Source organism: Culicoides brevitarsis, chromosome 3, assembly GCF_036172545.1.
Source record: "Culicoides brevitarsis isolate CSIRO-B50_1 chromosome 3, AGI_CSIRO_Cbre_v1, whole genome shotgun sequence".
In the NCBI taxonomy this organism is placed as follows: Eukaryota; Metazoa; Arthropoda; class Insecta; order Diptera; family Ceratopogonidae; genus Culicoides; species Culicoides brevitarsis.
The window spans coordinates 27,183,508-27,195,443 of record NC_087087.1 but is presented as its reverse complement, the minus strand read 5'-3'; the positions used below and the strand labels follow the sequence as shown (position 1 = coordinate 27,195,443).

At 32.5% G+C, this 11,936-nt stretch overlaps 2 protein-coding genes across 5 annotated transcripts in view; both read right to left on the bottom strand.

The window, feature by feature from the left end:
- Positions 1-83, bottom strand: part of LOC134835721 (transcriptional activator protein Pur-beta-A) — a 356,196-nt gene extending 356,113 nt beyond the window's left edge. For both annotated transcript variants that reach the window (XM_063850652.1, XM_063850651.1), the window contains exon 1: positions 79-83. The gene's annotated coding sequence lies outside the window, so the exon portion shown is untranslated. The remainder of the gene's footprint in view (positions 1-78) is intronic.
- Positions 84-2,204: 2,121 nt separating this feature from the next.
- LOC134835719 (nuclear pore complex protein Nup153) lies at positions 2,205-11,936 on the bottom strand. 3 transcript variants are annotated; one of them, XM_063850645.1, is made up of 8 exons: positions 11,746-11,936; positions 11,220-11,408; positions 9,822-11,162; positions 5,772-8,522; positions 4,216-4,332; positions 3,963-4,070; positions 3,440-3,519; positions 2,962-3,159 (listed from the first exon to the last, which is right to left on the bottom strand). In XM_063850645.1, exons 1-8 carry the CDS (start codon positions 11,797-11,799, stop codon positions 3,093-3,095), a joined length of 4,707 nt encoding a protein of 1,568 aa, XP_063706715.1. In that variant the 5' UTR covers positions 11,800-11,936; the 3' UTR covers positions 2,962-3,092. The 3 variants fall into 3 exon arrangements, with proteins under 3 accessions (XP_063706714.1, XP_063706715.1, XP_063706716.1); XM_063850644.1 differs by lacking the exon at positions 3,440-3,519 and having other exon boundaries at positions 2,205-3,159; XM_063850646.1 differs by lacking the exon at positions 3,963-4,070.

Below are 11,936 nucleotides of genomic sequence, written 5' to 3'. Positions count from 1 at the left end.
GATGGTGCCATTTCCATAAAGGTTCTTCGTCTTCGGATCTGAAATGATTTCGAGGTCAGTGGGATCCATAAAGTGAAATTTTCCATCAGGCATGCAAGATTTCAAGACATCTGGTTCAATATCTAAGGAAAACTCAACAAATGGAACGGAAAGAATTAAATTTAGTTTGATTGTTAATTAAATTATGAAGAATAATTTTTTATTCATTTTTTTTAGGGATTTACTGAACTTTTGATATAAACTGTGAATTGCTCTGAGGTTTCAATCTAATTTATATGAGTAAAACACGTGGCAATCTAACTCCAGTAAAATCATGTCAGATTTTTGATAAATCTTGCATGTGACATATTTGAAATCAATTATCTCAGAAAATATCTGACGTGGTTCGACTAATGGAAATTTTTCAGTTTTACATTTTTTAATAACATTAATTTTGTTGAATTTTGTTGTCAGTTTTTTTAAATTTTTTTCAATATTTTAAAAAAATAAATTTATTATTTTAAACTTAATTTTAACAGAAACATTTGGAAAATTTTCCAACGACTTTCATGAAATTTATTTTTTTTTAGAAATTTAAAATATTAATAAATTTAGATTTTTTCTTATCAACTTTTAAGTCAATCTTATAAATTATTAATTCTTGAATTTTTGGGAAAATTTAGGGGGAAAAACATTTTTGAACATTTTTTTAAATAACTAAAAGTGAAATTTAAATCCTAAATAATAATTTGTCATTGAATATTTAATAAAACGTAAAATTTAATTTTAAATATTTTTAATAAAAATAAATTAAAAAATATAAATTTGAAAATAAAAATTAAAAATTTATTAAGGCCGTTCCAATTTTTTTTTCGATGTTTTTGTCCCAAAAAACTTTTTTCAAAATGGGGGCAAAATAAAAAAAAAGTTTTGAAATACTTTTTCATACAAAATGACAAAATTTTAACGATTTTTGATCATTAATGAATATTTTAGTTGTTTTTATGGTAAAAATATTTAGATTTAAAAATTTTAAATTGATATCGAAGAATTTTAAATTAAAAATTTAGACAGCAAAATTTAAAAAAAATAAGTGTCAAAAAATTTTGAAAACTTTTTAAAGAAGAAAATTCATGTGTCAAATTTCGTTTTTCAATACAAAAATTCTTGAAAATCGAAAAAAACTTTATTTTAAAAAAACGGTGAATTTTGATGAAATTTTCAATTTTTTTTATTTGGATTTTCGGCTTTTGAAATGGGGCAGGGGACAAAAACATAGAAAAAAAATTTGAAACGGCCTAAATAATTTTAATTTAATTATAAAACATGAAACTTTATCATGGAAAAATGAAAATTATTTGTTTTATTTTTAACAAAAAAATATAAGTAGATAAAGAATAATGTAGAAAAAAAATTAATTACCCCTTCTCTTTTCATAAATTTCCCAAAAAAAAATTAATAAAATAAATTTGTTTACGATATAATAAAAGATAATACATGCAAATCCATTCCAACAAAACGCAAAAAAAAATATTTCTTGGAAGCTTTTAGGAATTTTTTTTCAAGGCATCAACATTGTTCAACAATGGAAAAAAACAATTTTTTATTTATTTATTTTTTTTTTCTCTTTATTTGTCAAAGTGATTTCTCTTGGATGTACCTATTTTTACAAGTTTACAATATCATAAAAAATAATAAAAATCAACAAAGATATTTTTTTGTCTTCTTTCTTGAATTTTTCTCTCAAAATTTTGCTTTAAACTGAATATTTTTTTTAATTATTTTTTTTTAATAATAAATCTTAAAACTACGGATATAATTGTTGTTTTTTTTTTGTTATTGTTATACATCTAAGAAGGATGCCTGAACAATATTTCAACAATTTTCTCTTTTTTAAAAAATATTTTCTTTTGTTTGTCTTATAAATTTAAAAATCACAATCGAACCGTTCATGTTTCAGGTATGCTTTGCTTTAGTTATTATTTATTTATTTTTATTATTTTGTTTGTGTCGTGTCAATATCAAAGTTAAATGCGTCTCGTCGTCGTCGTTGTTGTTAAGCTCGATACCCGAAATATAAACGTATAATGTATCAAATAACAACTAGATTTGTTTTTTTTTATTTTATTTTTCTTATCATTAAAGCATCCTTCTTTTTTTTTATTTCTATTCATGTCAGCTTGTCGTCGCATAAGTCTTGAAAAGTCTGGTTTTTTTTAAAAGAAAAAAAAAATTAGAAAATTAAACTAATATTTATATAAATTTCAACTAAATTTATTTTCAAATTTTATTATGGAGAACTTAAGAGATAAGAACTTATTTTTTTATTATTAAAAAAAAAGAAGGAAAATTATTCTAAGTGTTAATTTCTTCAAGGTCTTAGGCCTAATTTGTTATTTATGAAATATTATTGAAAAAAGGAAAAACAAACTTAACAGAACGAAATTTTTCCAGAAGTAACATGTACCTCCATCATTGTCTTTAGATATTTTTTTGATGGTGAAAAATAAAAATTGATCTCTTAACATTTATTTACAAAGGAAAAAAATCTCTAATCTAACTCTTTCTTACTAAATTTTAATTTTCTTTACATTTTTTTTTAATTTTTTTTTAATTTCAAATTATTTTATTACAATTTCCTGCTGCGTATCCCTAAAAATTATTTTTCTGTTCCTCTGTAGAATTATTTGTAGGACTATCACTAATTAGTAAAGTATTATCGCTAGTTGTATTGTTATTATTCATCAATTTTGTGTTGTGGGAGGGCGCTAAATATTTGAATTTTGAACGGTCATAAATTGGTCGACGTTCCTGCGGATTACGTTTGATGAATTTTCGCGCGGTATTTTGTGGCTTTACGAAAATTTCGTCGTCGCTCCGTTTCTCCGCCACTGTAGCAGATGTCGATGTCAACGTTGTGGTCAAGTTGTTGTTATCAGTCGATGACGTTGTTGTCTTAGTACTATTATTATTATCTCTAAAGTGATTTCTAACATTATTTACAGCAAGTGACTCCAAATTTCGCTTGCGACTCATATTACGGTGGATATGAGATTGCAATTGTTGCTTGATGGAAGGATTTATCCACACGAGATCGCGACGGGGAGCGGCCTTTACCGCACTATGCGTCTCGTTGCCTTGATTTTGCGACGTTGTTGCATGCCCACCGACTGTCCGGGACTGAAAAATTCAAATTTTATTAATTTTAAATTTAAAAAAAAAATTAAAAACGTGAAAAATTGAAGCAACGCACGTGTGGCGTGATTGAAATGAATTTTTTATGAACTGATGTTAAGAAAAAAATACAAAAAAAACGGACATTTACACTAGAAAAAATCTAAACACTAAAAAAAAAATAATAAAAAAAAAATTCAAACACGTGCATGTTCGGAAAATTTTTTGTACATCAGATTTTTTTTTTTTTTTTTGATGATCAGGAGACAGAAACTTCGATACTTACGCAAATGGATTATTAGATGCATTGTTATTAATATTTGATGATCCAAATTCAAATACTGGCGTAGTCTGATTTTGCGGTTGCTGTAATAAGAAGAAGAAGAAGAAATTTGTTTTCGTTCAGACAGAATTTGAATTTGAAACATTAGTCGAAAATCAATTTTTTTGACAAAAAAATTGCAATTTTGAGTCGATTTGATGTGAAAAATGCTTGAAATGAAACAAAAAAAGTGCTGAAAGCGGAAAATTTTTTTAAGAAAAGCAAATTTTGATCCAATTTTGGTAGGAGACCTTTTAAAATTTTACTTGAAAAAGGTCTGAAATCGAAATTTTTGTCATGTAAACAATAAAAATTAGTAATTTGGACAAACACAAGGTGTTAGAAATGGTACAAAGGACAAGCAAATTATTAAAAATTATAAAAAAAAAAAGCAGACACAAACAATTTTTGTTATAGAAAAAAAAAACGTTAATTGATGCAACAAAAAAAAAAGTTAGTTAAGATTTTTTTGTTCAAAATGGCATACTTCAAGAACTGGCGTGGCTCCGAAAGCGAAAACGCCTGGAGGCGTAGATCCAAATTGGTAAGGAACGTTAGTGGCAGTCGTAGATGTGGGATTATTGGACCCCATGCCCTGTTCGGATCAAGACAGCATCGTTTGATTGAAGAGTTGGCGTGAGCGAGAGATAAAGAGAGAAATAGAGAGAATATTTTTGTTTGTTTGAGATTCATGCGACGACACAAGTTTAACAGAAAAAAAAAGATTTGAAAGAACTTACGGCATTTGCAGAGAAATTAAATGTCGGTTTGACTTCCGGCGTAAAGCTGAAAGCTCCTTTTGAGTTGTTGTTGTCCATGCTTGGTGTGGCGCTGGCACTTCCAAAGACGAAGGGTGACTGAAAAAAAATATTTTTTAGTTTTAGGTCGTTTTTAATTTAACGAATAATTTTCATTAATTTTTTTTTAAAAATAAAATAGGGCAAAAAAAAGTTTTTAATTAGAAAGAAGTAATTTTTGAAATTTTTTAATTTTTTTTTAAATTAATAAATAATTTAAATTAATTAAATAATAATTTCGATTAAGTAACTAATTTAAATTTAATTTTAATTTAATTTAAAATTCATTAATTTTTGAAGTTTTTAATTTATTTCGACATTTGAAAAATATTTAGATATCAAAATTTATTTTGTAAAATCAAAATTAAGTAAAAAAAAAAAATTTTAATTAAAAATTAATTTTGAAAAAAATAAAAAAAAATAATTTTAGTTTTTCCCATTTCATTTTTTTGTTAAAAAATCCTAATTAATTTAAAAAAAATTTAAAATATTTCAATTTTTTGTTTTTTTCCTTTTTTTCAATTTAAAATTTTTTTTTTGATTTTTGAAAATTAAACAAATTTTTCTTTATAAATAATTTTTATGTAAAAAATTAATTTTTCAAATTTTTGATTTTAATTTTTGATATCGTGAATTTTTTAAAATTTTTCAGTCATTTTTGAAAATTTTGCTTTTAAAGGTTTTTAATACCAAAAAACATTTTTTTCTTTCAATATTTGAATTTTTTTACTTTTGAAAAATTATTTTACAAAATGATATTTTAAAATTTTTTTTTTATTTTGTTTTTTTTGTAAATTTTTGGATTGAAAACCGGAAGTGAAAATTTGAGAATTGGATAAAAAAAAAACTAAAAATTTTAGGAAAAAATTAAAAATTTTTTAATTTAAAAAAATATAAAAATATATTTTTTTTTTTTTTTTTTTTTTTTGATAAAATGGGGCATTTTGTGAGTATGTGAGTCTTTGACATTGAGCTTTTGATTTTTTATTATTTTTTTTTTTAATTTAAATTAAAAAAAATTTCAATTTAATTTAAAAATATTAAAATTTTTTAAAAACATAAAAATAAAAATTTAATTTGACATTAAAAATAAATTTTTAAATATTTGAAAATAAAATAAAAAAAACATTTAAAATTTAATTTTTTTTAAATTCAATAAAATTTTGATTTTTTATTTTCAAAAAATTTTGATTGATTTTATTTCATAAAAAAAAAATTAATTTATATTTTTTTTTATTTTTTTTTATTTTTTTTAATTTAATTTTTTTTTTTTTTTTTTTTTTATTTTATTTTTTTGACAAAATTAATTTTTTTTTTAAATATTTTCTAAGTTTTAAAGACGAGAAAAAAATTAAAAACTTCAAAAAATATTTGAAATTATTTAATATTTCAAAAATTAAGAAAAAAAAAATTTAAAATTAATTCAAATATAGTGTTTTTAAATAAAAAATTTAAATTTTTCGCCCCCATTTAAAAAAAAAAAATTAAAAAATACTCACGCCTGCTGCACTTCCGGTACTCGACGTATTAGGTCCTTGAGCGTTAAATTGGAACCCTCCGGTATTGAGTTTCTTGTTATTTGGCTCATCATTCGCATCCCCAAACGGACTACTCGCACTACTTGCGCTCCGTGCTGTTGCCGCATTCGCTCCAAAAAGATTCGAACTTCCAAATGCATTCGAGGCGCCAAATGCTGGCAATTTATTTTCCGTCGATGGTTGCCCAAAAACTGATGCTGGCGAATTATTAGCACTTCCGAAGATATTCGACGAAGGTGTTGACGATCCAAAACTGCTTGGGGTGCCCGATAACGGAGTCGGCTGTTGTTGTTGTTGTTGTTGCTGCGTATTCGAGCTGTTGAAACCCGATTGCGCACTTCCAAAGACGAAAGGCGACGCAGCGGGCGTTGTTGCTGCCGGCGCTGCTCCAAAAACGGATTTATTCGCATCCGAGGCATTTCCAAAAGTACTTGCTCCGAACACAGGTTTGGGCGCTTCGGGCTTTTGTTGCTCCGTATTCGCGCCAAAACCGAATGTCGTCGTTTTTGGACTGTTATTCGCGGCATTTCCAAACATCCCGAAGGTTGGTTTGTTTTCTTGTGACGTCGCTGTTGGCGTGGCGGCGGGTTTTTCGGCAGCTGGAGTCATAAAAGAAAATCCCGGTTTCGTTTCAGGCTTTCCCAAAGCAGCTGCACCTCCGAAAATCGAACTTGTTGGTTGATCTGCGGGTTTCGAAGTCGCCGTTGTCGACGATTGACCGAACGTAAAGCCTCCCGTTGATGGTTTTATGCCTTCATCCTTCTTCGCAGCCCCGAAAATCAAAGTTCCCTTCTTACTGGCATCATCATTGACGGTTGTTGCGGGCTTTATTCCGCCAAAGGAGCGATCTAGCGGTTTAATACCTGACACTCCGCTTCCGAAAATGGGCGTTGTAATGGCATTCGTGGTTGCCGTCGAGCTAATTTGACTCGAGGAATCGTCTTTCGTGGCAGATGCCGTGGTAACTGCGGGACTCGTGACCTTTTGGAAGGAAAATCCGCCCGAACTGGAAACTGTGTTGTTTGTCGAAGACGCTAAACTGCCAAAAGTTGAAGTTGTAGTCGCCGAAAATGCTGGTTTTGCTTGCGCTTCGTTCGTTTTGCCAAAAGTAAAAGTTGTCGCGGATACTTTTGACGTGGAATCCGTTTCATCGAGCGTTCTTTTGTTCAAACGAGGACTCGAAGTGTCTGCTGTCGACGAAATTGCTTCCGTTTTGGGAGCAATACTTGATGACACACCGAAACTAAAGCCGCCTGGAGTGCTATTGACGGTTGAACTGCTCACCGCATCAGTTGTGGCTTTGCTCGTTGACGTTGTCGTTGAAGCAGCGGCAGGAACTCCGAACGAAAATGTTGGTTTCGCAGCAGTATCTGCTTTTGTGACTGTCGTTCCGAACGAAAATCCCTTATTTGGCGCTGTTTCTGCATTTCCTGCGGGTTTGGCGACACTTCCAAAGACGAAACTCGATTGGGGTGCAGTACTTGTCGCTGCTGCAGCGTCTTTTGGTACGCCAAACGAGAATTTTGACGTCGTCGATCCCGAACTAAACGAGAATTGAGGCACTTTTTCGGGCGCACTTCCGGGTTTTGCTTCTTCGCAACACGCGCATTTCGTTGAATTTTGGTCATTTTGCGTTAAACAAGACTTACATTCCCACTTGGAGGCTTTTTGCTGTTCCACCAACTTCTTAAAGGCGTTATCCATGGGCACAGCGGGCGCTGTTGTCGTTTCCGCCGGCTTCGGCTTACTTCCGGGCTTTGGTTCGGTGCAGGCAGGACACTTTTCGGCACTTTGGTCATTCTGTGACATGCACGCCGGGCATTCCCATTTTGCTTTTTGGGCGGCAAGAAGTGATGCAAAGCCCGAATCTGTCGTTTTGAGCGTGGCTTCTTTTTGTGGCGCCGCATTTTTGGCTCCGCCTGGCTTGGCGCTGTTGCAAGCGACGCATTTTTCGTTGGCGTTATCGTTGCGAATCATGCAAGCTGGGCATTCCCATTGCGTCGAGGCCATTTTAAATTGCGATCCGAAGCCCATGGGAGTTCCCATTGGGAGACTGGCGTCAGCTTTTTTCCCGAAAAGCGCATCTAAGCAACTTCCCGCTTTGAGTTCAGACGCTACGGCAATTCCTTCGGGCTTTTCTTTCGCCGCGACAACGGGCGATTCGAGTTTTTTCTTTGCCAAAGTCATGTCGGGCTTCAGCACTTCAAGAGCTGGTGCGCCAACAGCCAACGGACTCGAAAATTTGAAATTTTTACAACTATCACTGGGATTTGCAGGAACTTGCTTGCTGAGAATTGGCACGGGTGAGGAAAATTTGAATTGCATGGAGCCGTTGCTGTTGCTGCCGGTGCTCTCTTGCGTGTTTTCGTCTTGATCTTCGTCGTTTTCGTCATCTTCATCGTCACTTTCGTCGTCTTCTTCTTCTTCGTCATCCTCTTCTTCATCTTCGTCGTCGTCGTCGTCGATTTCGATGACATCATCGTCCTTCTTAGTGGATTTGTTGTTGTTACCAAAGTTGAGTGTTGCGAAAACGTTGGTTGATTTGTCCTTTGATGAGTTGTTTGATATGACGGACTTTTGTTCCGGGATCGCAATGTCGAATTTCGGGACAGATTTCAAGTTGGGCAATTGTATGTTTGGTAAGTTGACGGGTTGGGGGGCGACATCAGCAGCATTTTGCTTGTCACGAGTGCTTGTGAGCTTTTCTTTGACCTGAAAAAGTAGAAAATTGTTAGAAATTTTATTTCATGAACAGACAAATTTTGATTAAAAAAATAAATATTTTCAACTTTTTAGACGTTATTGAGTATCAAAAGCAGAAAAAAGTATAATTTTTCTTTGAATTTCGAAAATTTTTAGTTTTTTTTTTATAAAACTTCATATTTTTCCCAAAAAAAAAATTAAAATGAAAAAAATATTAGACAATCATAGAAATTTGTGAACTGTTCTTCTAAAAAAAATTGAAAAACAAAAAAAAAATATTATTTTTTAATTTTATAGAAAATTTTTATTTACGTAAAAACGCGTCAAAAGAGCATTTTTATTATAAACTATGAAAAAGTTGAAAAAAATTAAAAATTTGCTTTTGAATTGAATTTCAAAAATTTAATATTTTTTTTACAAAAATGCAAAGAAAATTAAAAATTTTTGCTTTGAATTTTTTATTTCAAAAATTTAAAAAATTAATATTTTTTTACAAAAATTTAATATTTTTTTACAGAAATTAAAAAAAAAAATAAAAATTTTCGACTCAAGATTTTTTTACAAAAATTAAATTAAGGCGAATAAATTTAATATTTTCATTTTTTGTCCCATGAGGATTTTCTCAAGTGGGGAGGGGAAATAAAAAATTTAATTATTTTTGAATTTTTTGTTTGTAATTTTTTAACGTTTATAGACGTTAAACGTTGATTCTTAAAATTTATTTAATTTTAGTTTATATTATTTTAAAATTTGAACATGAAAGTAAAGAAAAATCAACAATAATCTTGATCAAAATAAAATTTTTGAAAAAAAATAATTTTTGGTCACGTGACTTTCAAAAAAATGTTTTTCAACATTTCAATAGAAAATGTCGTAATTAAGCAAATTTTTTTAGTTTTTTGTATAATTTTACCATAAACAGTAATTTTTCATGATTTTTTAATATAAAAATTCCAAAAAATGTCAAAAATATTTGTATTTTATATTTAATTTTTATTTTTCCTTTCTTTTAATTTTTTAATCAAAAAAAAAATCAAGATTTTTCATTTAAAAATTTAAAATGTAACAAAATTTAATAGAAAATTTGATATTTTTTTTTTTTACAAAAATTGGAAAAACTTTTTTTAAACGTTTTTAAAATTTTTTGGAACGTATATTTATTTTTTTTTCGAAAATTAAAAAAAAATTGCTAAAAATTTGAAAAATAACAATTTTCTTACTTTTTAAATGAATTTTAAGGAAATTTTAGTGTATTTCAAATTTTTCTCAAAATAAAAAAAAAATTCTTTTTTATAATATTTTTCTTACCTTGTTCGTGTATTTGTTTGTACTACTACTACTATTCTGATCTCCGCCTGGCAAGGTATATTCGCTCACTTGATTGAGTGCACTTTTACTTTGATCCGCGAGTTTCTTGACTTCCGCCGTGCTATTGAGCAATCTCTTCATTTGCAGCAGTTGCGAAATCGAGGGAATTTGCAGCTCCGACGTCGGCGGTAACGGAGCCGTTGGTCGACTGTAAGGCGTTTTCGGTTGTGTCAGTCGAATACTGCGACTAGCATTCAAATCGGCGTCATTAAAGCGTCCCGCACGACTCAGGCTCGTGCTGTTATTCATGAGACTCGGCACCCGAACTGACGTATTGAGTCCCGTGCCCATCTTTCGGGCATCCTTCAGCGGCGACGTGCACTGATTCAGCAGCTCCAGAATGCGTTTTGAGGTATTTGAGAGTCCCGTAGTTGAATTTGCGGCATTCGATTGATTGCTGCCATCGCCCACGGATGCCAAGGAGCTGCTTGACGAAGCGTTCGAGAGACGCGACGACGGACGAATCAATGTGGGCACGCGCAAAGTTTGTTGCAAGCGATTATCGCGTCGCGAGTAGGCAGCAGCACCTCCGTACATGGTCTGACCTCCGTAAAAGGGCGAGAAATTTCGATGAAAACGACTTCCGCTGCCGCCACTGTTCAGGGACCAACTACTGCCGTACAACGAGGGATTGAATTGACGACGTTGCTCGTTGGCGAAAAGAGATTTTTCGGTCTCTAAATGCGCCTGGAACGACAATTGACCCGTGGATGCGCTCATATTTTTGTTGCGATTCCCCAAAAAGCCCGACAAGCGTCCGGGTCGTGATGCCCGAGGTTGCGTGAAATCCGACGTCTCACTTGTTGCTTCGTCATTCCCGTTTTGAAAGGAGGAATTTTCCGGAATGACTTCCGATTGCAACCCGTAGCCGAAACGATGCACCCGCGATGATGGACCAGCTGTGGGCGCCGTTGGTGGCTCCGAAGTCGAACGATCGCCTTGTTGACTGCTCATTCGTAACACATTGTACTGCGTTTCGTGGATGCCTTTGCGTTTTGTTACCGTTTCCTCTTGTTGCACCAATTGAACTTCGTCCGTTTCTTCTTCTTCCTCATCCTCTTCTTCGTCCTCGGAGTCCCGGATTTGGATGGGAGACGCCATTAGCGTCATCGAAGGATTGCGCGCGGCAAAATCGTATGGCGACGAGGTCATTTGTTGTGTTTGTTGCCTTCCTGCAAGTCGATTTCGCATCAATTGGTCCGCTGGGGTCGCATTTACTGGCATCGAAAGTCGTCGCGGATTACTTGGAGCGGCGCTCGGGGTGTTTGTTTGATGTGTTGTCTGAAGAAAAAACAAAAATTGAAGGAAAATTTCAAAAAATTACGAAAAATTACTCACCACATCCGATCTCCGACGTTTGCTCTGCGGAAGAGAAGTATTTGCGTTTCCCTCGTCGTCGCTCTCTGACTCGGAATCGCGGCGCCTACGAACACTGCCATTGTTCGTCGAGGGGCCCGGCGACGAAAACCAATTCGCCACACTTGGAAATATGTTGGAAACGCGCGACTTGACCTTTGTGATGATCGACTGCAAAGAAAACCCGAGAAAAATCACCTTTTTTGTCACGAAATAACCTCAAACCTTAGGAATCCTCTCGCAGACATACTCTCACACTCACACACACACGCACACACAAAAACGACGAAAAAAAAAACGTGAAACTGTCATTGAGCCCGATTTTAACGCAATTTACGCCGCAAAATTCGCCAAATTTCCCACGAATTGCCGTCAAATCGAGCGCAATGCCGACAATTTGCGCGTTTTTTGCACTTTCCGTGGATTCTTAGCGTTGGTTGTCCCGCACTTTGGTAAAAATAGAATGGGGCGCACATAAAAAATGCGATGGAAAAATGTCGAAACTCACGTCGTTCGTCTGCCCGTGATTATCCTCGTCGAAACTCGCCTCCGTTGACATCATTATCTAATTAAATTGATTAATTGGTATATCTAAACTCCTGCTTACTATACTGAATTTACATTGAAATGTACATATTTTTTAGTTTTTTTAAGAAATTTCGGGGATACTCAACGCGATACTACTCAGGAATCGTTCGC